Source organism: Olea europaea, chromosome 15 (genome assembly GCF_002742605.1).
Source record: "Olea europaea var. sylvestris chromosome 15, O_europaea_v1, whole genome shotgun sequence".
In the NCBI taxonomy this organism is placed as follows: domain Eukaryota; kingdom Viridiplantae; phylum Streptophyta; class Magnoliopsida; order Lamiales; family Oleaceae; genus Olea; species Olea europaea.
The window spans coordinates 24,865,271-24,890,635 of record NC_036251.1 but is presented as its reverse complement, the minus strand read 5'-3'; the positions used below and the strand labels follow the sequence as shown (position 1 = coordinate 24,890,635).

At 41.0% G+C, this 25,365-nt stretch overlaps 3 protein-coding genes across 3 annotated transcripts in view; all 3 read left to right on the top strand.

Annotated features, from left to right (window-relative positions):
• The first annotated feature begins 542 nt into the window (after positions 1 to 542).
• LOC111410597 (serine carboxypeptidase II-3-like) lies at positions 543 to 5,000 on the top strand. Its single transcript, XM_023041019.1, has 7 exons — positions 543 to 649; positions 742 to 1,013; positions 1,103 to 1,345; positions 1,437 to 1,555; positions 1,649 to 1,744; positions 1,945 to 2,050; positions 2,136 to 5,000. Exons 1-7 carry the CDS (start codon positions 559 to 561, stop codon positions 2,289 to 2,291), a joined length of 1,083 nt encoding a protein of 360 aa, XP_022896787.1. The 5' UTR covers positions 543 to 558; the 3' UTR covers positions 2,292 to 5,000.
• On the top strand, positions 4,891 to 8,068 carry LOC111411433 (serine carboxypeptidase II-3-like). The gene is made up of 8 exons (XM_023041967.1): positions 4,891 to 5,251; positions 5,958 to 6,058; positions 6,103 to 6,381; positions 6,477 to 6,716; positions 6,799 to 6,917; positions 7,027 to 7,122; positions 7,451 to 7,556; positions 7,676 to 8,068. The coding sequence occupies exons 1-8, from the start codon at positions 4,891 to 4,893 to the stop codon at positions 7,820 to 7,822; spliced, it is 1,449 nt and encodes a 482-aa protein (XP_022897735.1). The 3' UTR covers positions 7,823 to 8,068.
• Positions 8,069 to 24,574: 16,506 nt separating this feature from the next.
• The window catches only part of LOC111410596 (serine carboxypeptidase II-3-like), a 3,226-nt gene continuing 2,435 nt past the window's right edge, over positions 24,575 to 25,365 (top strand). The window contains exon 1 of the mRNA XM_023041018.1: positions 24,575 to 25,291. Coding sequence (XP_022896786.1) covers positions 24,931 to 25,291 — 361 coding nt within the window. The 5' untranslated portion in view covers positions 24,575 to 24,930. The remainder of the gene's footprint in view (positions 25,292 to 25,365) is intronic.

Genomic DNA, 25,365 nt, shown 5'->3' with positions numbered 1-25,365 from the left:
TTGTTGGGAAAACACCTCCCAAAGATAGCCCAAAGATCGAACTAAGTTGGCAAAGTGAAAATTTCCAAACCACTTCAAGAACAAGAAAATGGGGAAGAAACGAATCCAATGGAATATATGATAATCAATGTGTTAGGATTACTTGAACAAGCCTCAAGTTAATCCCCAAGAAAGAAAAAATGGCTTTGAATTTATACCCAAGAAGAACAAACTCTTACTTGTAAAACTCTATCCAAGCCCTCTCTATTTTTCTCTCCAAAAATCGGGTTTCATGAAGGGGAAAAACACCAGATATATATAGAATGAGTCGGGCGCCATGACGCCCATGAGTGGCGCCAAGAACAAGCAGAACCATGGGCGCCATGGCGCCAGCCTCACTGCCCATTTTTTCAAGTTTGGGCGCCATGGCGCCCAATCATGGCGCCATGGCGCCTGACTCCCTGCACACTTTCAGAAGCGTTTCTTGTTATTAGAACGTCATCTAGTGTATGAACTTTAGTTAACCTTATTTTAGCAATCTCAAGTAACCTTGGTACTGCAGGACCTGGCTGCTCTTCAATGGGAGCTGGAGCAATGACAGAACTTGGACCATTTCGGGTGAATCCGGATGGCAAAACTCTATGGCAGAACCCGTATTCATGGAACAAAGGTGAGTACTTGCATTCCTAAAGCTAATTATCAAGAAGTATTCTTTTGAAAGTGCTGTGGCAAATAACAGAAACCATGTTGCCGAAAATGCAGTTGCAAATGTTCTCTTCTTGGAATCTCCAGCTGGTGTTGGATTTTCCTATTCCAATACATCATCAGATTATATTACTGGGGACAAAAAAACTGCAGCAGACTCGTATACCTTTTTAGTTAACTGGTTGGAAAGATTTCCAGAGTACAAAAACCGAGACTTCTACATAACTGGAGAGAGTTATGCCGGGCATTATGTGCCTCAGCTTGCTGATTCAATTCTCGTAAACAACAAAATCACTAATCAAACTGTCATTAACTTGAAAGGAATTGCTGTAAGCTTCCTGATAAAATATGCTGCCTGGTTATTTAATATATCTTTCCGATCAAGAATTATATGATGAATATGGGCATGATTTTTCAGATTGGGAATGCATACATTGACTACACAGATCGGTGGACAGGCACTTATGACCATTTCTGGACTAGTGCTCTCATATCTGATGAAATTCATGAAGGCATAATTTCAAATTGCAATTTTTCTTCTGAGGCTACAGTTTCAGAAGTCTGCGAAGATTACACATATCAAGCCCATGAGGCCACTGGCAACATCTTTATCTATGACATTTATGCTCCCTTGTGCTCTTCCTCTTCAAATGCCCCCTCGGTATTATCTTAATTTCTTTGAAAAATATATATTTTTATCTCTCCCATATTGGCATTCCGATACCTCACCTTCCATCCCTTTCCCAAAGCAGACATCAGGATTTGATCCATGCTCAGGCGACTATGTCTTTGCCTATTTAAACACCCCAGAAGTGCAAAAGGCACTTCATGCTAACACCACTGGAGTTCCTGGACCGTGGGAAGATTGCAAGTAATGCTTCTCCATCATATACAACACTAGAATACTAGTTCATTTTAATTTTTCAACGATTTCCTCTATTAACTACACTTAATTTCTATGTAGCGATTCCATAGGAAGCGATTGGCAGGACATGCCAGATACAGTGTTACCTACCATAAAGAAGCTGATGGCTAGCGGGATTGGCGTTTGGATCTACAGGTATGATACTGTTAGTGTTGCTAATGGTTTTTTAATACAATATTTGGCATACTTGCTGAAAAAGTTTCTGCTAATTGAACCCAGAAAAGAAAATAATGGACTCTTAACTACAGTTTCATTTATATATCACTAGAAACTAGCAAATAATCCCTGAAAACTTCTGTTATTTAACATTGTGCAAACTTTCGATGAATGTTCAGCGGAGATATAGATGGGATAATACCGGTTACAACAACTAGGTATTCAATGCCCAAACTTGGGGCACCTGTAAAGACTCCATGGTATCCGTGGGACTCCCAAGGCGAGGTAACTAAGAAAAAACTCACTTTTTAACCTTCTTTAGCTCTTGACGCCTCTACTATCCTAACACCCTTTCTTTATCCCTTTCAAGGTCGGAGGTTATGTAGTTGAATACCAAAACGTGACATTTGTAACCATAAGAGGAGCAGGACATTTTGTTCCGAGTTACCAGCCTGAGCGAGCACTAATATTCTTGTCATCCTTCTTACAGGGAAAGCTTCCTCCGAAACAGAGTAAACAGAAGTAGAGGTAAATGCAAATAAAATGTTTGAACTGATCTTTTTCGTATTGTCTTTGTAAAGACTAATATAAGCAGGTCTCATCAAATTGATAAAATATAAATTTACGACGAACAGTCAAAATTTGGATAACACCCTATTACCTTATTTGATGAATGACAGAAACACATTTTGTACTCTCACTAGGCACGAAACCAGTCGCTTGGATGTTGATATTGCGAAACTAGATGTAATTTATATCAGTAATATGATGGTTACAAACAGAACATAAAGTCAAAACACTAAACTAAAATCCTCTAAACAATGAAAAAGACTAAACTACTCCTAATAAAGAAACCTAAATACATTAGTATGTGAAACCAAAGTCAAACTCAGATGTCACGCATCAAGAAATTGTCAAAATAAAATAAAAACGACAATCAATCTCCATATTTCTCATAACCAAATGAATTAAATGACATTAGCTGATGCAAACACCAATTCCAAGTTATGGGAAAACTTGCCAATGACCGACGCTCAAAAAGATCAGTCAATTATATTAATGTTGCCATGGAGTATTCAAAGGTTTACGTAGAACCTCAAGAGGGATTGAAGGAAATTGACAAGATCTTAACTTTTCCTGGACAACCAAAGGAGATTTTTTCTCAATTTTCAGGGTACATTACTGTTGATCCTAAGGCTGGTCGAGCACTCATTTATTATTCTACCGAGTAGGAAGACCCTTGCAGCAAATCTCTAGTGCTGTTCCTATATCACATCCTCGGTGTGCATTTGCCTGGTTCTCCTCCTACTTAGAGGGAAAGCTTCTTCCGGTTCAGAGATAAACAAGAGTCGATTTATAAGTGAATTAAACGTTTGAAAGTGATTTTTTTTTTCTTATTGTGTTAGTACAGACTGATTATCAGCAGATTTCATCAAATTAATGGAATTTGAGTTTAGAATGGAAAGCATTAATTTGAATTACACCACATATATGAGATGCATGACCGAGAACTACTTTATGTACCAGTTATTCTCCTGGTATAGACTTTGTTACTGTTTGATTGAGATTAGTATCAGATTCTAGTTTGAAAGTGGGAATTCGAATTAAGAAATGCTCACGACAACACATCCTTCACGTGACCATCAATTACCAACTATACCTTTGTGCCTTGTATTTGTCTCACAATATACTTCAACGTAATTCGAGGACAAAATGGTATTTTTGACCAACTAATAGTTGATGAATTTGGAGGAAAGTTGTCTTAGTGTCATAGGCTGTCTTCCAATAAAAATTTTAATCGATTGAGGATCCCATTTTTTGTTCACAAAAAAATGATTATATACTGAGAAAGAGGCATCAGACAAGTGCTTTATAGTTTACTTGTTAGTTGAGAAAACTTATTTGAAACACCAAACAAGTGAAAGCGGATGATGATATTGCTATTAATAATGTGAAACAAGAAGTATGAAAATGGCTGAAAAAGGAAGAATACTAAGTGAGGAACCATGACAAAACCTTGAACAAAGAATAAATTGTCCTTAATAAAGAAACTGAAATACAGTAGTATATGACACCACATAAAAAGAAGTCAGACTCAGAGATTTTTGCAAAAAAGAAACTGAAAACAAAAATCTACATATTCTACTTACGGTTAAATCTGCAACTAACCTCTTTTACTAAGAGGTTATTAATTTATCCGTAAAAAATATTCAAGACATGCTCAAACGACCTATTTTGTTACTAATTTATCCGTTGGAACATTAACAATTTGGATTATTTTATTTTCATTGTTTGAAAATAGAAAGAGTAAATATTTGAAAACTATTACTTTTCATGTTCAAACTTGGTGCATTTAAAATATGAACTGGCATATAAAGCCAAAAGAGTAATGTTTTTAGACAGGACGAGCACAATAGTATGTACTACATGAATGATGTTTTAGAGTTTTTTTTTTTTCTCTCTCTTTTTCATTGAGCATTGTACTATCCACCTTACTATACAAGCCAAAAATGCACAGAACCAACCTGCAAATCCTCCAAATACAGGTTGTTGAGCTTGGACTTCATCGAACTGGAAATGTAATTTGGTTTTCATATATTTATTTAGTGTCATTTCTTGGTTAAATTATAGTCGAATACTTAATCAGGTTTATTAATCAGGTATAGTTTTGTATTCTTTCTACTTCAAATGTGCACAAAGGAAAGTTATTCTAATCATTGTTTTGTTTTGTTTTTTCTGTCAAATGATTAATTCTTCATAAGGAAACAATCTAATTATAAGAACTGTTGGAGCATATGGTGTCAAATTTCTTAAAGAAACAATTGAAACAAACCAAGAAACCAAATATTTGACCTAATTGAGAAATAAACAATGCAATGCCGGCTGATCTGTTAGCCCCCATTATGAAGTTTAATCTTCTGTTGGTATTATCCCTATGTCTTCACTGAGTACTTCTAAAGTTAGTTAACATCAATGAGGAGTAAAACCAACAAGAACACTCAAATACGATGCTTACAATGAATGCTGTTTGTTTTTTAAAGTGAAGCAAAATCTATATAAAAGAAGAAAAATAGCAACATTAATGGTCAAAATCCCCCACGTCCACCTTCTGTTGCATTGTGAAGATGAGAGGTGCATTTGTTTTAGTCCTCTCTCTTCTGTGCCTTGGGGTTTCTGTACAATGTTACAGTGGGAGAAAATATGACCCTCTTGGAAAATTTATGAAGGATCGACGCTCAAAAAGATTGGTCAATAATCCTGCAGAGGATCTTGTGTTGACCGATTATTCACCAGTTTATGTAGCACCTCAGGAGGGATTAAAGGAACTTGACAAGATATTATCCTTGCCTGGACAACCTGAGGTAAATTTCTCTCAGTATTCAGGGTATGTAACTGTTGATCCTAAGGCTGGCCGGGCACTGTTTTACTATTTTACTGAATCTGAAGACCGTTTCAGCAAACCTCTGGTGCTGTGGCTAAATGGAGGTAACACTATGATGATTCAACCAGCAGTGACTTGCATGTTGATTATATCCTTCTGTCATTATTTCTAGTCGCGTCTCTTGGTATGCACGTTTCTTAAATTTTTACAACCCCAGAAGGCGAATTTGCAGTGTGGTGATGCTATGTAGATCAACATGTTAAGGACGTGTTTGATACACAGTATTTGAGCGGCTGATTTTGACTGTGACATAAGGATGCAAATAATAAAAACACTGTTAGACACCCAATTTACAGTGTTGTTTCACTTTGATCACCAAATTTATTATTTTTCCACGTTAGTCACTAAACTTTGGTTTTTGTCTGGCACTATGTCTACATCCTCCTCATGCTGAATTAATAGAAATGTTGACGTTGTTAACGTAAAAAATAACGTGTTATGAAAAATCTATTTGTACATAATTTTTATTGTTGAAGTAGGCAAAAACTGTTTGTGCATATTTTTTATCTTCCAACAAGGTGAAATATGCTTGTGCATCATCACCCAACATGGCTAAAAGAAAACCGAAAGAGCTTTAAACTCCGCTGAAAAATTGAAGTCTGATAAAAGACACCACTCTGCGAGGGAACCCGAGTCAAATCTTTGCAAGATCATTATAGTCGAGAAATAAAAGGCAATTTAGATTGTCATTTCTTCTATGAACTAGCATTCACCTTCTTTTAGCAATTTTAATAATTCTTGAAACTGCAGGACCGGGCTGCTCTTCCATAGGAGCTGGTGCAATGACAGAACTTGGACCGTTTCGGGTCAATCCGGATGGCAAAACTCTATGGTATAACCGATATACTTTTTTTTTTTAAAAAGAACGGCCTGTTAAAGAAATTCTGCTGCTTGAAATGCAGTGGCAAATGTCCTCTTCTTGGAGTCCCCAGCTGGTGTTGGATTTTCTTATTCCAATACATCATCAGATTATGTTACTGGGGACAAAAAAACTGCAGCAGATTCGTATAACTTTTTAGTTAACTGGCTAGAAAGATATCCAGAGTACAAAACACGTGGTTTTTACATAACGGGAGAGAGTTATGCTGGTCATTATGTGCCCCAGCTTGCTGATTTGATACTTGAAAACAACAAAATCACAAATCAAACTGTCATTAACCTCAAAGGAATTGCTGTAAGCTTCCTGATACGATATGCTGCCTGTTTATTCAATATGTTCTGTTTTTTTCTTTATCAAGAATTATAAGATCTTATGGACGTGATTTTCAGATTGGGAATGCATTAATTGACCATACGGATACAGAAGCAGGCACTTTTGACCATTTCTGGACAAGTGCTCTCATTTCTGATGAAGTTCATGAAGGAATAAAATCAAATTGCAATTTTTCATCTGCCAATAATTCAGAAGTCTGTTACGATTACAGAGAACAAGCCTATGAAACCATAGGCAACATCTACACTTATGACATATATGCTCCCTTGTGCTCTACCTCTTCAAGTGCTCCCGGGGTATATCTTATCAACTTGTTCTTCAGTCTATAATATTCTCGTTTCCCCAGAATAAAAATCCATTCCGTTCTTCTGGAAGCAGGTATCAAATTTCGATCCATGCTCAAGTGATTATGTCTTTGATTATTTAAACAATCCTGAAGTGCAAAAGGCACTTCATGCTAACATCACTGGAGTTCCTGGACCGTGGGAAGATTGCAAGTACCGCACTTCTCCATCTGATATTTTTTTTTCCAACTCTTTCTTATTCCATATTATTTCATTTCAATTTTCGAAAGACTTCAACTAAAAACACTTCATTGATATACAGCGACATCATCAGTACTGGCTGGCAGGACTCACCATATACATTATTGCCTACCATAAAGAAGCTAATGGAAAGCGGCATCAGAGTTTGGATCTACAGGTAAGTTATGACCGTGAGTGCTAACACTTCACCGTTCTACTGCAGATTGCACTTGGCAAATTCTTTTTAAAATAAGAACCCGAAAAAGAAAATACTGAAACTGAATTACAGTTTATTTTGTATTTATCACTAGCAAATACTTGCTGAAAAGTTCTGTTAGTTATTTAACATTATGACACATTGGGAACATGTCTTGATTACAGTCATTGATTTGTAAGCCTCGACTTTTGCACGAGAGAGAACTGAGTGAAAGAATTTTATTTGAGAATGAAAATATAATTGTTGTTGTCTTGACACTCTTAAGCTTAAATTTTCAATGCACCTGCAGTGGAGATACAGATCGGATACTACCAGTTACAGCAACTAGGTATTCAATGCCCAAGCTCGGGTCACCTATAAAGACCCCATGGTATCCCTGGGACTCTCAAGGCGAGGTAATAAAGAAACAATTGATTTATTTATTTATTTATTTATTTATTTTTTACGCTGTTTAAATCTTGTCCACCTTTACTAATTTTAGCATCGTAACGCCATTCTGAATCACTTTTTCAAGGTTGGAGGTTATGTAGTTGACTATCAAAATGTGACATTTGTGACTATAAGAGGATCGGGACATTTTGTTCCGAGTTACCAGCCTGAGCGCGCGCTCATCTTCTTCTCATCCTTCATTGAGGGAAAGCTTCCTCCAGCACAGGGCTAAAGGGGGAATCAAGATAGACACGAATGAAATGTTTGAACTGTTCATTTTTACAATTGTAAGTTAACCATGTCCATTTCAATGAACATTCAATGTTTGAATAACATCTTTATCTTGGACGCAAAGATTTGAGAATAAAGATGCGATGAATGACAGGATCTACATTCTGTACTAATAATTGTAATTGGTCGGGGAAACTCACAAATGTTACATAAGTCTCTCATTTCTAATCCTATCCAATTCCAACAATCTAATGTGCCGAACAATACCTATCAGTTTTTGTAGTCTAGAAATTTTAGTTTTCGTTTTTAGTTGAAATGCCCGATTTGAAACACCAAAGATGCAAAGGAGCATGTTGTTGATGTTTATATGTCATCCAAAGAATTTAGAAGCATATGTTTATTATCACTATTCACTTTAGGTCACAAAAGACGATGTGATGGCCATGGTGTATACTGTGTTAACGACCACATCAATTCTGTCAAGAGCAGAAATGGCTTTGAACCAATAGTTCATTCTATAATGAATCTTTATATTACATTTGAGCATTTCCCTGATGTAAAAACCTGTGGTTAATGGGCAGAACAATCAACAGAGTACGAACAATTGGCAATGGGAGCATAACTAAAAACATCAATTAAGAGTAAATTTACATATAAGTAAGAAAATTTACTTATATAATATTAAAAAATATTATAATAATTTTATTTATTATTATTATTTTTTTCAATACTTGTATGTTTTAGTAACATCATGTAGCACCAAACACCGTATAACAATACACTATAATTTACCTTAATCGTATCTCGTCTAGTTCTATTCTCCTTACTCTCTTAATCCAATATGGTGTACCAATCGTATCCAAAATTCAACTCATTTCTGTTAGGCAAGATTTAGTCATCAAAATTCAATTATAAAATTGGTTTTCTAGATGAACAGGGATAGAACAACAAAATAAGCTTTATTGCAAATAAACTTTGGACAGCCTATATAAATCCTTTGTCGNGATTCTCGGAGTTGTTGAGATGTAGGTTGTTTATTTCTAAATGTGTTTGATTGACATGGAAATATCACTTAAAAAAGAAAATGTTTTCCTTCTTTTGAGAAAAAAAAAATCACCTCCACATAAGAAAAATATTTTCCTTAAAAACAAGGAAAATTAGGCATTTTTTTCAAAAGTTGAAAAATGTTTTCCATGGAAAAAATAGCAATCAAACATCCCAAGTACGAATTTGGATGGAAAACTGATATTTTTCAGGAAAAATAAATATAATCAAACACACTCTTATTGCTTTGTAAAGGCTATATAAGCCCCTATATTGCTGGATTAATAATATGCTTTTTCTTCTCCAATATTCAATAACACATAAAATCAGGGTTCTCAACATTTTGTATCAGAGCCAGGTTAAAAGAACCTGATCAAGGTCACTTGAGGAGCAGCAGAAAATAGTTTTGTGCAACCTGCACTTCAAAAGCTTGATGGGGACTATGATCACTGGAGCATGCTTATGGAATACTTTTTACGTTCAAAAGAATATTGGGGATTGGTGGAGAATAGAATCCCTACAGTAGATTAAGGAGTTGTGATTACTGAAGCACAAAAAAGTTGAATGAAGATCTTAAATTGATTACTGCAGCAAGTTCTTTTCTGTGAGCAAGCACGAGCTGCGACTGCTGGTGGCCACGTAAACGAGCTTCCTAGGAATATCAAAGCACTTTTATCGGCTCATAACAATCTGGGAAAGCCTATAGCATCATTTAGTACTAATGCAACAACGGCAGCAGACGATCAATCGAGTGTCTCGGGACTCAAATCACCGAAATCTAAGGTCTCGACCCTAAAACCGAAGTTGGGAGAAAACAAGGACTTAGACGAAAATGGAGAAGAAAAATCTTCAAAGGCCAAGACTTTGTGTATGCTTCCCAACAGACCTAAAAGAATGTTCAGTAGGCTATGTTCTATTAACAGAACTCCAAGTCATTAGAACTGAGAAATTTTGTTTAGTTTCTATTTTTAAGAGGGAAAATTATACTCTGGCTTTAATTTTTTTCCATCCTAATTCTTGCAAAGCTCTTTGTAATCTTTTAGGATAGGCTAATCCTCTGTGAATTATCTGTGAGTTACGCCGGGCATTATGTGCCTCAACTTGCTGATTTAATTCTCGAAAACAACAAAATCACTAATCAAACTGTTATTAACTTGAAAGGAATTGCTGTAAGCTTCCTGATAAAATATGCTGCCTGGTTATTTAATATATCTTTCCTATCAAGAATTATAAGATGAATATGGGCATGATTTTTCAGATTGGGAATGCATACATCGACTACACAGATCGGTGGACAGGCACTTATGACCATTTCTAGACTAGTGCTCTCATATCTAATGAAATTCATGAAGGCCTGAGGCTACAGTTTTAGAAGTCTGCGAAGATTACACATATCAAGCCAATGAGGCCACTGGCAACATCTTTATCTATGACATTTATGCTCCCTTGTGCTCTTACTCTTCAAATGCCCCCTCGGTATTATCTTAATTTCTTTGAAAAATATATATTTTTATCTCTCCCATATTGGCATTCCGATACCTCACCTTCCATCCCTTTCCCAAAGCAGACATCAGGATTTGATCCATGCTCAGGCGACTATGTCCCTATTTAAACACCCCTGAAGTGCAAAAGGCACTTCATGCTAACACCACTGGAGTTCCTGGACCAAGGGAAGATTGCAAGTAATGCTTCTCCATCATATACAATACTAGAATACTAGTTCATTTTAATTTTTCAACGATTTCCTCTATTAACTACACTTAATTTCAATGTAGCGATTCCATAGGAAGCGATTGGCAGGACATGCCAGATACAATGTTACTTGCCATAAAGAAGCTGATGGCTAGCGGGATTAGCATTTGGATCTACAGGTATGGTACTGTTAGTGTTGCTAATGGTTCTTAATACAATATTTGGTGTTACGCCCCTATCTAAACCGCCTCGGGACGCCCACCACCACACATTCCGACCTGATATACACCCGTCCGAAGTGTTTTCGAAGTGATATCACCAATGTCAACAACCTAATAGCATACTGCGAGGTATAGGCGATCCTGCTGAACTGACTGAAGCTTCTGGCCTCAGAGTCCGAGGCTAAGTGGACCCCTGTCAGAAGATCCGCGTCAATTTCAGAAAGAGATTTATGCCAAGATCCTCTCTGCACCTAAGGTTTAAATTGATTTGACGTCTCCATGAGGTTAGTTGATACGACTTATCAACTTTATGTCAATTCAACTCAGGAGAAACAAGCTGTCCGCCCACTCTATAGACGTGGCTGATTGACGCCTATGAGCGGACGCCTCATACCGTCAGATCTATACACGTGTCCCACATCTAACGGTTCATCCCACCTATAAATACTCAAGGTTTGGCAAGAGGCAAAGGTAATGAAACTCTTACTACATAACACTTCATAGCAAGTTTATATATTTTCTCCTCCCCCATATTATTATTTGGCACAACCCCTGGGTACTGTTCCGACCGTCTAAACCTGACTTAATCGTCGGAGTGTATACGACCGCCAATACCCCCGCTAGTTTCGACCGTGTGCGTCTAATCATGCATTGATTGTGCACAGGCAGGAATACGTGGAGTAGCTATCGGTTGGCCACGTGGAAGGTCCAATTTTCAAGGTCAACAGATTGACGCCGTCTGTGGGAAACACTTCCCGTACAAAGTTCTGCATTCTCCACCTGAGAAGTTATCGGAAAACTAGCGACTAACCCTGAAAAGGACACATTCTTGAAAAAGAACAAAGTCGAGTTACAATCCAAGTTTTCACCACCCTTGAAAAAGGGGATAGGATGAGCTATAGCCATGAAGACGACAACCCCATAAGAGAGGTCTTTGAAGAAGAGGTACTCCATAACAATATTACTCATCAGAGACCACATCACCAGTGTTGTCGAGGTGGAAGAACAGCCATGCTCACTGAAGGAATGGCTCAAATAGCTGCGGGTATGAGAGACATCGCAGCTCAGAATATGGCAATGCATACACTCCTCATGCAAGCCCAGGGTCATCAGGGCTATCAAATGCCCCAAGGATCTTATCCGGTGCAGGAAGCCCCTGTATCTCACTCTCGAGGCCACATGAGCCGGCACACAGAACGCCCCCCGAAAGAGAGATGAACACTGAAGCCACATCTTATGTGCAAGGGAGCCAGCCATCAGAACCACACTTGGGGGACAATTTCCCTCAGGAATACGGGGAACAAAGGTCAACAAGCGTCTTCGACCGGATAGGGGAGGATCCTAGCAATAGGGTCCGTCCTATAAGAAGATTAGTTTGTCCAGATCAGGAACATGAGCAGGTTCCTCCTCCTCCTAGAAATAGGAGGGACAGGAGGAACCTAATCGATTGGGGAAGTCAAGGAGAAGCACCTCCACCTCCTCAGAACATTCAAGATGATGAAGGGTCAGATGGGCCCTGTCGATCTTATGAGATTGACGACGACGATGATGATCTCCCTTTTTCAAGGGAGATCCGAAGCTTCCCAATGCCTACAAATTTCATGTCCCCTAAGATCCCCAAGTATGAAGGAAAGGGGGACCCGGAGAAGCACCTCACCAAGTATATGACACAAATGAGCCTTAGGGGAGCCTCGTCTGCTTTGAAATGCAGAGCCTTCCATTTAACACTAGGCGGAGCCGCCAAAGTGTGGTACAGCAAGCTTCCTCCCCTAAGCATTAGAAGTTGGCCATATTTGAAAAAAGCATTTTTGAACCAATACCTCTCACGCAGGGAAGGAGAGGCACCAGTGCAACGTCTACAAGATATGAGGCTGGCCCCTGGGGAGACGCTGAAATGCTATCTCTCCAGATTTACAGACGAAATCACCTACTGCGAACATGTCACTGATAGAGAAGCCCTTTCAGCCCTGAAAGGTAGGCTCAACATGAACACTTTGTTCTGGAGGAATGTGCGCAGAAAGAATCCCTCCACATATGACGAACTGGTGGAAATGATGAGAGTGAAAATTGTGAGTGAAAAAATGATTGATCATCGCAATCGTACCACGCAGGGACTACCTCCGCCTCAGAGGCAGGTAGGTCGAGGACCCGCGGCACACCTTGTCACTCAGCAATGGATCCAAGCAGGTCATACAATAGCTCCCACGTCTGGACAGGCCCTGGCTTCCGCCACATTGAATGCAGTACCGGTGTTGGCATATGAGAATGCCCCTGCCGAAGCGGGACCATCTGGAAGAGCTAATAACAAGAAAAAGAAGAAGAAAAGTTCAAACAGACCCTTGGAAAGGGCGAGGTTTTGTACTCTCCATCAACTCTTTGGACACGACACTAGTGAGTGTCGAGACGCCAATCGACGCCCTGATCGAAGCAACCTACACACTTTCAGCAGGAACAAATATCCTCGCAGATCCGCCTTCCCGAACAGGAGAAGAGAGGGCACAGAGAACAATCACCTCGGAGAAAAGAATCAAGGGATCGAGGTCAATCTAGACAGAGAAACCAGGCCCTATTTTCTAGGAGCCAGGTCATTAGGGAAATCGATACCATCATTGGGGGACCCCACATCGGTGGCAACACCAGGAATGCCCAAAGGAATTATACAAGGGAAGCAAAGGACCCTCCAATGATCACTTACATTGTCAACGAGTCACAAGCAGCCGACAGGATGGCCCCAATCACCTTCTCCCAGGAAGACGCAAAGGGGATTCACCACCCCCCTTGTGATGCATTAGTTGTAAGAGCCGTAGTGGCTAGAAACAGACTGAAATGCATGCTCGTCGACAATGGCAGTTCCGTGAACTTATTGTTCGGCTCCACTTTTGACAAAATGCAAATTGAACATGGGTTGATCCCCATGACCGACCCACTATTCGGATTCACTGGGGACATCATCGTCTTACGAGGGCGGATCACTCTGCCCTTCGAGATGGGTTCAGCACCGCTAGTGGCCCAACACTTCATGGAATTTTTGGTGGTAGATCACAGATCGGCTTATCATGGAGTATTGGGCAGACCCGCTTTGAAAGATCTTTGGGCTGTCACATCCATCCACTACTTGTGCATGACGTTTCCAACTGTACATGAGATTGCTACGGTCTGAGGTGATCAGATGGGCTCCAGGGCGTGCTACTTAAACTCGCTGCGAAAGTCTGAGCCTTGAACTGTTAATGTAATCCTATCTGAGGTTCCCACTGAATTTAGTACGTACGTGAAAATGCTCGACGCCTCTGAACAAGAGTATACCTCTGAACAAGAGGAAAACGTCGACATGGAAGAGGCCCCTAAACAAGGACACCCTTTTGATGAGTTAGACCCCTGAATAATTGACTCTGAACCAAATGCAACCCCAATGGAAGAACTGGAGACTTTCCCCGCCAACCCAGAAAACCCCAGTTAGGTCTTGCGCATAGGAAAGTCATTGTCTCCTGAAGCAAAAGTAGAGATGATATATTTCCTGAAAAGGAACTTGGATGTCTTCGCATGGAAGCATGAAGATATGGTGGAAATAGATCCTAGGATCAGTTGCCATTACCTTAACATCAACCCCTTCTATTCCCCCCCATAGATAGAAGAGGTATGCCCTCAATCCGGAAAGGTACGAGGCACTGAAAGACGAAATGAACAAACTTAGTTGCAATGGTTTCATAAGGAAGGCCATCTATCCGAAGTGGATATCCAACTCGATCTTGGTAAAAAAGCCCAGCGGAAAGTGGAAGGTATGCGTAGACTTCACGAACTTAAATAAGGCATGCCCCAAAGACAGTTTTCCACTTCCAAGAATCGATCAACTAGTGGATTCTACTGCTGGACATGAACTGGTGAGCTTCATGGATGCATACTCAGGGTATAACCAGATACCCATGTTTCGACTTGATGAGGAAGCGACATCGTTCATTACTGATAGAGGTCTGTATTGCTACAAAGTCATGCCCTTTGGATTGAAGAATGCCGGAGCTACATATCAGAGATTGGTCAACGTGATGTTTGCCGAACTCATTGGCAAAACCATGGAGATCTACGTGGACGACATGCTAGTCAAAAGCCTCCAGGCAGTCGAACACATAAGTCACCTCGACCAAACTTTTCAGATACTTAGGAAGTATAATATGAAATTGAATCCCCTCAAGTGCACCTTTGGAGTGGCATCGGGTCAGTTTTTGGGATATATTGTCAATCAAAAAGGAATTGATACAAATCCAGTGAAAATAATGGCCTTGCTAGAGATGAGGTCACCTCAGAAGCCAAAGGAGGTCCAAAGCCTCAATGGTCGGATAGCCGTGCTCAGTTGCTTCATCTCAAGGGCCACAGATAAAAGCTTGCCTTTTTTTAATGTGCTGAAACAAGAAAAGAAACTCTAATGGACTTCGGAGTATGAAGAACCCTTCCTGGCGCTGAAAAAGCACCTCGGAGAGGCGCTCCTCTTGTCGAAACCTCAACCAGATGAGTCACTACTGCTGTACTTAGTAGTTTCGGACGTGGCGGTTAGCGCCGTCTTAGTCAGGGAAGAAAGTGAGCGCCAGTTGTCAGTGTAATATGTTAGCAAAGCACTCCTCCTAGCTGAAATACGCTACCCAGACATGGAGAAACTGGCGTTCGCCCTTATCACAACCTCAAGAAAACTGAGGCCGTACTTCCAGGCCCACTCAATTCTAGTTCTCACCAACTTCCCGTTGAAGCAGGTGATTCAGAAAACAAACGTATCAGGACGCCTGCTAAAATGGGCAATCGAGCTTAGTGAGTTCGATCTAACGTTCTGACCTCGACACGCCATCAAGGGCCAGGCCCTTGCTAATTTTATGGTTGAGTTTTCCAAAACCCCAGGAATGGAGGTGATAATGGAAACAGCAGAGCCCCCCACATGGAAACTGTTTGTAGATGGGTCCTTAGGAGAGACTGGCTCAGGGACAGGGATCGTACTGGAAAGCTCGGAGGGCCACAGGGTAAATTGTGCGGTAAGGTTAGGCTTCAAAGCCTCGAACAACGCTGCTAAATACGAGGCCCTTTTGGTAGGTCTTAGACTTGCTAAGGAGATGCGGGTCAGAAGGCTCTTGGCGAGCAGTGACTCCCAACTATAGTGAACCAGGTCAATGGAAACTTTGCAGCCAAAGAAGGTAACATGATTGCGTACTTGAAGTTGGTTCTGAACATAGTTCCTCATTTTGAAAGGTTCGAACTGACTCAAGTCCCCTGTCTAGAGAATGTACATGTAGACGCCCTTTCAAAATTGGCCAGTAGCAAGGATTCAGAGCTGCTAAAGGTCATCTCTATTGAGCACTTATCAAAGCCCTCCACTTCCGGAGGTGAAGAGATACTGTGGATAGAAGGCACCCCATTGTGGATGTAGCCTATCATCGCCTACCTGAAGGATCAAACTCTGCTTGCTTCAAGAAGCAAGGCGAGGAAGTTAAAAAGAAGGGTTGCACACTTCGTCCTGTAAGAAGATACTCTTTACAAGAGAGGCTTCGCCTCGCCGCTTCTTCGATGCGTGGGAGGCGAAGAGGGCACATACATACTCAGGGAAATTCATGAGGGAATATGCGAAAATCACTCTGGAGGAACGGCTCTGGCACACAAGGTTCTCTATTAAGGCTACTTCTGGCCAACCCTGAAAACGGATGCTTACCAGTTTGTCCAGAAATGTGAAAAGTGCCGGTGCTTCTCGAACATACAAAGACAGCCTGCTGAGAGCCGCTCTATAGTAACCAACCCTTTTTTTATTCGCCAAAGGGGCATTGACTTCATTGGTCCACTCCCAAAAGGAAGAGGAAGTGCAACTTCGCCATTGTCTCCATTGACTACTTCACTAAGTGGGTCGAGGTAGAACCCCTTGCCAGGATCACCGAGGCAAATACTACCAAATTCGTCTGGAAGAACATCATTTGTAGGTTTCGCATTCCCCACTCCTTGGTGTCTGACAATGGAAGGTAGTTTGACGGCAGGAAGATGCGAGACTTATGCGACGAACTAGGCATAAAGAAGGATTTCTCAACACCTCATCACCCCCAAGCAAATGGGCAAGTTGAAGCAATGAACAAGACTATCAAGCACACCCTGAAAAGGAAGCTTGACACCTCAAATGGGGCCTGGGTTGACGAACTCCCCCACGTCCTCTGGGCTATCAGGACTTCTAGCCGAATTGCAACAGGTGAAACACCATTTTTCATGACCTACAGAGCCGAGGCCATGAGCCCGGTCGAGGTCGGGGTCCCATCACATCGAAGGATACACTTTAATGAGATCAACAATGACGAGACTCGAATAAGCGAGCTGCACCTCCTTGAGGAGATGAGGGATGCCTCCTAAGTGAACTTGGCAAAGTATCATCGAAAGATGACCCGCTATTATAACTCCAAGGTCAGAAGCAGAACTCTTCGCCTGGGCGACCTCGTCCTAAAAAAGATCTTCCAATCTTCAAAACCAATCGGGTCAGGAGTGTTTGGCCTGAACTGGGAGGGCCCTTACCGTATCCGCAGAGAATCTCGACCTGGTACTTTCGAAATTGAAGACATGGCAGGAAAGGCACTGTCTCATCAGTGGAACATCGAACACTTGAGGAAGTACTATCAATTATGAGCCTTTGTTCCGATCCGATCTCAATATGGTCAAATGAATCGATTGTTCTGATATGGTCTCAGTTGTAACTCTCCTAGCTTACTAAGTGTGGGAATTGCCTTGGTAAAGTGTGGTGTAATTTATCTCAAGTAATGAAACTTCGGTTCTGTGCCACATTGGTTAGTAATTAGTTTCCTCAGTCCTCGATATGTTTACTTAAGTGATCCGATCTTCAATTATTAACTGATTAACGTTAAGCGGCTCTTCATGTTTGCTTAAGTGGTTCACTTCATATTAACTTAAGTGGTCCGATCTCAAATTGTTAACTGCAACGTTAAGAGTCGCTTCATGTTCGCTTCAGTAGTTCAACTTATATTAACTTGAGTGGTCCGAACCTCAATTATTAACTGGTTATAGTTACGAGGCGCTTTGTCAGATGTTTGTCATTCATACAAGTATAAACGGATCCAAAATGTAAAAAAGCAGAAGCACAAATACTTAGCAAAAAATTTCATTTCATTTAATTAATTGAAGTACAAGAAGGCCGAAACCATTACAAAAGATAGCCCTATTCTATTGTAGGGACTTCTGCTCCAGCTGCCTCCGGGGCCTCCGGAGCCTCCTCAGCAACCTTATCAGGTCGACCTCCAGTTGGTCCCCCAAACTCTGCCTCCAATGAGGAGATGTCCAAAGTGGAGTGTACCTCTTTTAGTTGACCCAACAAGCTTTGGGCACTCCAAGAGGCCTAGAAATTGACGAAGTCATCATACAGGGGATGGTCTTCAAAGTGGTTGATGAAGTTCTGAACTACTACCTCCCCTACAGACTTCAATTCCTCCTTTAAAGAGGCAATCTCCTTTGACTGAGCCTCTACCTTCTGCCTTAGCTCCGCCTTCTATTTGTTTGAGGCCTCCAGAGCCTTGGTTGCGAGCTTGTGGTGCTCGTTGGCGTGATCAAGTCGCCGAGTCACAGCAGCCACTTGGCACTCCACCTCGTATAACTCCTTCTTCAACCGTTCCACTTCTGCTTTGACAGTAGTTAGTTGGGCCTCGGCCTCCTTTTTTCCCTCTTCCGCCTGCGTGGCCTTGGCCTGGGCCTCTCGCACGGCATCTTCATAGTACATCGCCTCTTCGAGGCGCTTGGCGAGGTCTTCCCTCTTGGAGTTCAGATCCTTCACCAGGCCCTCAAGTTGGATGCTTGTGCTCAGGGTCTGAGCCACACAGGCGCTATTTGCAGCCACCAAGTCCTCAGCTGTACACGAGGCGGTGTGGTCCCTCCACTCATCGGTCCAATATTTGCTGTGGACCACCGCCACTGTAACTGTTTCTGGAGGAAGGGCCTCCAACACTTCCCTCACCGGCTCCTCCGGATTTGTGCCCAAAAAGTCGACCTCCTTAGAGGGACTGGACCTTTTCCACTTTTGCTGCCTTGGCACTAGAGCAACTGGCACAACAGCAAGTGGTGTTGTAGCCGGGGCAGTGGCAGCCTCAGATGGGGTAGGCCTCTTCTTCGAAATGGCCACCCCGGTTGGAATTGTGGTTTGCTTCAGAGCAGGGGGTGGCATCGCCACAGTTGGGCATTTTGGAGGGGCGGCGCTCTTCTTACCCTTCCTCCGTCAGAGGCTGAAGCCTCTCTACTAGCGTCCACTAGATCCTCCATTTACTTTTTGTAGGAGGAGGAGGAGGCCTTCAATGCCCGTGTCTCTGCCATCATCTTCTGGATGGTCTTAAAGTCGGGGCGCAAGGGCATTTTCTTATTAAAGTTGTCTGCAAAGAATGAATTATGAATTAGTATAAGTGTTGAGAGTTCAGAATGAAGAGTAAAGACTTCGGTCCAGTTACCTTTGGATGCCATCACGTCGTGGGTAATGAAATGAATGTTCTTTCGGATCAGCCTATGGTAAGACCTCTTCTTTTGAGGCAGCTGATAAATGATGCATATGGTTTTTAAGTCCTCGGATGACAGCTCGCACCGAGGAAGAGCACCTACAAAAGAAATGCAAATATTAGGCACGATTCAAACCGAAGAGAAGTATAAAGAAAAATAACTACTATACTCACTAAGTGTTGAATACTTCGTCGGGACCGTAAGAGGAGCCAGGGGGTCCTCCTCCATCGTGTTCCATCGCCCTGCGGCTCAGCATCACGAGCTCTTCCATTCTTTGATGGAGCTCGATAGATCGAGCACGAATGGAGTGTGGGAACCCCATGAAGTAAGGTAGTACTACCCCCGGCAGTTACCTTAGGTATATAAAGGGTCTGGAAGACAGAGAGGGGCATCTCCACCCCTAATGACGCCTCTTTCCACAACATCCAGGAGCCCACCATAGCACCATCCTAAAGAATGGGTGAATTGGCAGCCTAAATCCGGCCCTAAGGATCGCCTTGCTAATGGCCACAAAATCCGACCTAAAGTAGTAGGCCCTCTCTTCCGGCTCGGGGAGGATCAAATCTATGCTATCAGGGATCCTATACTCTGTCCTAAGTCTCCCTAAGCTGGCCTCTCGTAATTTAGATGGGTAGTCCGATGCCCCCCAGTTCACAGAAGTATCTACTGGGCTATCCGATCGCTTCCATATATTTTTCCCCCTATTATCGCCTTGGCTATTTCTGAGGATGTCGTCACAATGGGTCGTCCATCCTCACTAGTTCTAACCCCCTCCTCGAACCAGAACTCCCCTCAGAGGCCATTTTTTCAGAATTTAAAAATCTTAAAAGGTACTGAAACTTACGAGTTTGAAGGTTTTCCTTGCCGGGAATGGTGTAAGGTGAGTCCGCCTTTTATAGAAAAACCCATCCGACCTCCACCGTTGAAGTCAAATGTGATCAATCTAAGCCGTTCGTCACATCTTGAATCTAGGACGTTGAAATGAAATGCCAGATTTGATCTACGCCCAAGATGTCGCTGTGACTTTCACGCTCGCTTAAAACGCGTCACCTTGGTCACCACCAGCCGTCAATAATAATGAATACCCATAGCAGCCTTTTAGGAGAATGGGCATGACACCCAACTGCCACCTTGGAAATACGCAACAGTTGTCAAATCATTTGACGTTTGAATCGTCTCGGATCGCGCTCCTCACTCAACTTTACAAAGTTTGGACGCACCTGACGTGAAATCCCCTGTGGGTTATCGCCTCGGACGCTGCGTTCCCTCTCAAGCTTTATAAAGTTTTAGCCATCTTCCAACGCGTCGGCCCATGTGGGTCAGCGCACCGGTGGCAAATGAACTCCTCACTCAACTTTACAAAGCTTGGACGCACCTGGTGCGAAGTCCCTTGTGGGTCATCGCCTCGGACACCGTGTTCCCTCCCAAACTTAACAAAGTTTTAGCCATCTCCTAACGCGTCAGCCCTGTGGGTCAGTGCACCGGTGGCAGATGAGCTCCTTGCTCAACTTTACAAAGCTTGGACGCACCTGACACGAAGTCCCCTATGGGTCATCGCCTCGGACACTGCGTTTCCTCCCAAGCTTTACAAAGTTTTAGCCATCTCCCAACGCCTCGACCCTGTGGGTCAGCGCACCGGTGGCAGATGAGCTACTCAACTTTACAAAGTTTCGACGCACCCGACGCGGAGTCCCCTCTGGTTCATCACCTCGAAAGGTGCGTTCCCTCCTAAGCTTCACAAAGTTTTAGCCATTTCCCAGTGCGTCGTCCCAAGTGGGTCAGCGCACCGATGGCAGATGAGTTCCTCACTCAACTTCGCATAGCCTACACGCGCCTAACATGAGTTCCCTCTGGGTCATCGCCTTGGTCCTAAGATCATGGCTTCGATTACTGCAAAAGATCGACCTCCAAGCTCCCACGAGTAGTGGTCACCAGTATCGAGACATATACATCCGGTCAGGAAAGCAAGTCCACCCACGATATAAATATTCATACTTGGACTTGGGGGGACCACTGTTACGCCCCTATCTGAACTGCCTCGGGACGCCCACCGCCACACATTCCGACCTGATATACACCCGTCCGAAGTGTTTCCGAAGTGATATCACCAATGTCAACAACCTAATAGTACACTGCGAGGTATAGGCGATCCTGCTGAACTGATCGAAGGTTCTTGCCTCAGAGTCCGAGGTAAAGTGGACCCCCGTCAGAAGATCCGCCGTCAATTTCAGAAAGAGATTTGTGCCAAGATCCTCTCTGCACCTAAGATTTAAATTGATTTGACATCTCCATGAAGCTAGTTGATGTGATTTATCAACTTTATGTTAATTCAACTCAGGAGAAACAAGTTGTTCGCCCACTTTACAGACGCGGCCGATTGACGCCTATGAGCGGACGCCTCATACTGTCTCATACTGTCAGATGTATACACGTGTCTCACATCTAACGGTTCATCCCACCTATAAATACCCAAGGTTTGGCAAGAGGTAAAGGTAATGAAACTCTTACTACATAGCACTCCATAACAAGTTTATATATTTTCTCCTCCCCCTTATTATTATTTGGCACAACCCCTGGGTACTGTTCCGACCGCCTAAACCTGACTTAACTATCGGAGTATATACGGCCGCCACCACCCTTGCTGGTTCCGGCCGTGTGCGTATTGTGCGCAGGGAGAAATACGTGGAGTAGCCATCGGTTGGTCACGTGGAAGGTCCAACTTTCGAGGTCAACATTTGGCATACTTGCTAAAAGTGTGTCTGCTAATTGAACCCAGAAAAGAAAATAATGGATTCTTAACTACAGTTTCATTTATATATCACTAGCAACTAGCAAATAATCCCTGAAAACTTCTGTTATTTAACATTGTGCAAACTTTCAAAGAATGTGCACCGGAGATATAGATGGGATAATACCAGTTACAACAACTAGGTATTCAATGCCCAAACTTGGGGCACCTGTAAAGACTCCATGGTATCCGTGGGACTCCCAAGGCGAGGTAACTAAGAAAAACTCACTTTGTAACCTTCTTTAGCTCTTGACGCCTCCACTATCCTAACACCCTTTCTTTATCCCTTTCAAGGTCGGAGGTTATGTAGTTGAATACCAAAACGTGACATTTGTGACCATAAGAGGAGCAGGACATTTTGTTCCGAGTTACCAGCCTGAGCGAGCACTAATCTTCTTCTCATCCTTCTTACAGGGAAAGCTTCCTCCGAAACAGAGTAAACAGAAGTAGAGATACACGCGAGTAAAATGTTTGAACTGATCTTTTTCGTATTGTCTTTGTAAAGACTAATATAAGCAGGTCACGTCATATTGATAAAATATAAATTTACGATGAACAGTCATAATTTGGATAACACCCTATTACCTTATGTGATGAATGACAGAAACACATTTTGCACTCTCACTAGCCACGAAACCAGTCGCTTGATGTTGATATTGCGAAACTAGATGTAATTTATATTCAGTAATATGATGGTTACAAACAGAACATAAAGTCAAAACACTAAACTAAAATCCTCTAAACAATGAAAAAGACTAAACTACTCCTAATAAAGAAACCTAAATACATTAGTATGTGAAACAGCAGTTGAACTCATGATGTCGCATCAAGAAATTGTCAAAAGAAAATGAAAACGACAATCAAACTCGATATTTCTCATAACCAAATGAATTAAATGACATTAGCTGATGCAAAAACGGTATTTTTGACCAACTAATAGTTGATGAATTTGGAGGAAAGTTGTCTTAGTGTCATAGGCTGTCTTCCAATAAAAAATTTAATCGATTGAGGATCCCATTTTTTGTTCACAAAAAAATTATTATATACTGAGAAAGAGGGATCAGACAAGTGCTTTATAGTTTGCTTGTTAGTTGAGAAGACTTATTTGAAGCACCAAACATGTGAAAGCGGATGATGATATTGCTATTAATAATGTGAAACAAGAAGTATGAAAATGGCTGAAAAAGGAAGAATACTAAGTGAGGAACCATGACAAAACCTTGAACAAAGAATAAATTGTCCTTAATAAAGAAACTGAAATACAGTAGTATATGACACCACATAAAAAGAAGTCAGACAGAGAGATTTTTGCAAAAAAGAAACTGAAAACAAAAATCTACATAATCTTCTTACGGTTAAATCTGCAACTAACCTCTTTTACTTAGGTCCGTTTGATTGTGAAGATGGAATTTGGGTGGAAAAAAATAAATTCCAGGAAATTAAATTGTCTAGAAATTATTTTCCTGGGAAATGTAAATTATTGTGTTTGATTGGTATAATTTTCCACGTGGAATTCATTGAAATAAAAGTTTTTTTTTGTGTTCGTTTGGTTTTGTTTTACATGAAAATTGTCAATTAAAGGGATAAATTTTACTGTATTGGGGATGAAAATTGTTTCCATTGCCAAAAAAAAAAAAAAAAAAAAATTCAAGAAAATTTTTACATGGAAATTATCAATTAAAGAGAAATATTTTTTTACAATTAAAGATAAAATTCGTTTCCATTGCTATAAAAAAAAATTTGCTACGCAATCGGGAAGACCAATTCCCACCATCCATGAAAATCAAGAAAAATCCTATGTGGCAAGGCAACCAAGAATATCATTTCCATGGAAAATAAAGCCATCAGACACCCTTAAAATTGGAAAATGGAATTCCTTTCCCATTTTCCATGGAAAATCTCTCCTATCAAACACACTCTTAAGAGGTTATTAATTTATCCGTAGAAACTATTCAAGACATGCTCAAACGACCTATGTTGTTATTAATTTATCCGTTGGAACATTAACAATTTGGATTATTTTATTTTCGTTGTTTGAAAATAGAAAGAGTAAATATTTGAAAACTATTACTTTTCATGTTCAAACTTGGTGCATTTAAAATATGAACTGGCATATAAAGCCAGAAGAGTAATGCTTTTAGACAGGACGAACACAATAGTATGTACTACATGAATGATACTTTAGATTTTTTTTTTTATTTTTTTTTTTCATTGAGCATTGTACTATACACCTTACTATTCAAGCCAAAAATGCACAGAACCAATCTGCAAATCCTCCAAAAACAGGTTGTTGAGCTTGGACTTCATCGAACTGGAAATGTAATTTGGTTTTCATATATTTATTTAGCGTCATTTCTTGGTTAAATTATAGTCGATTACTTAATCAGGTTTATTAATCAGGTATAGTTTTGTATTCTTTCTACTTCAAATGTGCACAAAGGAAAGTTGTTCTAATCATTGTTTTGTTTTGTTTTTTCTGTCAAATGATTAATTATTCATAAGGAAACAATCTAATTATAAGAACTGTTGGAGCATATGGTGTCAAATTTCTTAAAGAAACAATTGAAACAAACCAAGAAACCAAATATTTGACCTAATTGAGAAATAAACAATGCAATGCCGGCTGATCTGTTAGCCCCCATTATGAAGTTTAATCTTCTGTTGGTATTATCCCTATGTCTTCACTGAATACTTCTAAAGTTAGTTAACATCAATGAGGAGTAAAACCAACAAGAACACTCAAATACGATGCTTACAATGAATGCTGTTTGTTTTTTAAAGTGAAGCAAAATCTATATAAAAGAAGAAAAATAGCAACATTAATGGTCAAAATCCCCCACGTCCACCTTCTGTTGCATTGTGAAGATGAGAGGTGCATTTGTTTTAGTCCTCTCTCTTCTGTGCCTCGCGGTTTCTGTACAATGTTACAGTGGGAGAAAATATGACCCTCTCGGAAAATTTATTAAGGATCGACGCTCAAAAAGATCGGTCAATAATCCTGCAGAGGATCTTGTGTTGACTGATTATTCACCAGTTTATGTAGCACCTCAGGAGGGATTAAAGGAACTTGACAAGATATTATCCTTGCCTGGACAACCTGAGGTAAATTTCTCTCAGTATTCAGGGTACGTAACTGTTGATCCTAAGGCTGGCCGGGCACTGTTTTACTATTTTACTGAATCTGAAGACCGTTTCAGCAAACCTCTGGTGCTGTGGCTAAATGGAGGTAACACTATGATGATTCAACCAGTAGTGATTTGCATGTTGATTATATCCTTCTGTCATTATTTCTAGTCGCGT

Excerpts from the sequence above, each read along its gene's own strand:
- LOC111410597 (XM_023041019.1), top strand. The coding sequence starts at position 559 with ATGGGAGCTGGAGCAATGACAGAACTTGGACCATTTCGGGTGAATCCG. Across the intron at positions 1,014-1,102 it reads TTAACTTGAAAGGAATTGCT|ATTGGGAATGCATACATTGA; the intron begins GTAAGCTTCCTG and ends ATGATTTTTCAG. Across the intron at positions 1,346-1,436 it reads CCTCTTCAAATGCCCCCTCG|ACATCAGGATTTGATCCATG; the intron begins GTATTATCTTAA and ends TTCCCAAAGCAG.
- LOC111411433 (XM_023041967.1), top strand. The coding sequence starts at position 4,891 with ATGAGAGGTGCATTTGTTTTAGTCCTCTCTCTTCTGTGCCTTGGGGTT. Across the intron at positions 6,382-6,476 it reads TTAACCTCAAAGGAATTGCT|ATTGGGAATGCATTAATTGA; the intron begins GTAAGCTTCCTG and ends CGTGATTTTCAG. Across the intron at positions 6,918-7,026 it reads GGACCGTGGGAAGATTGCAA|CGACATCATCAGTACTGGCT; the intron begins GTACCGCACTTC and ends ATTGATATACAG.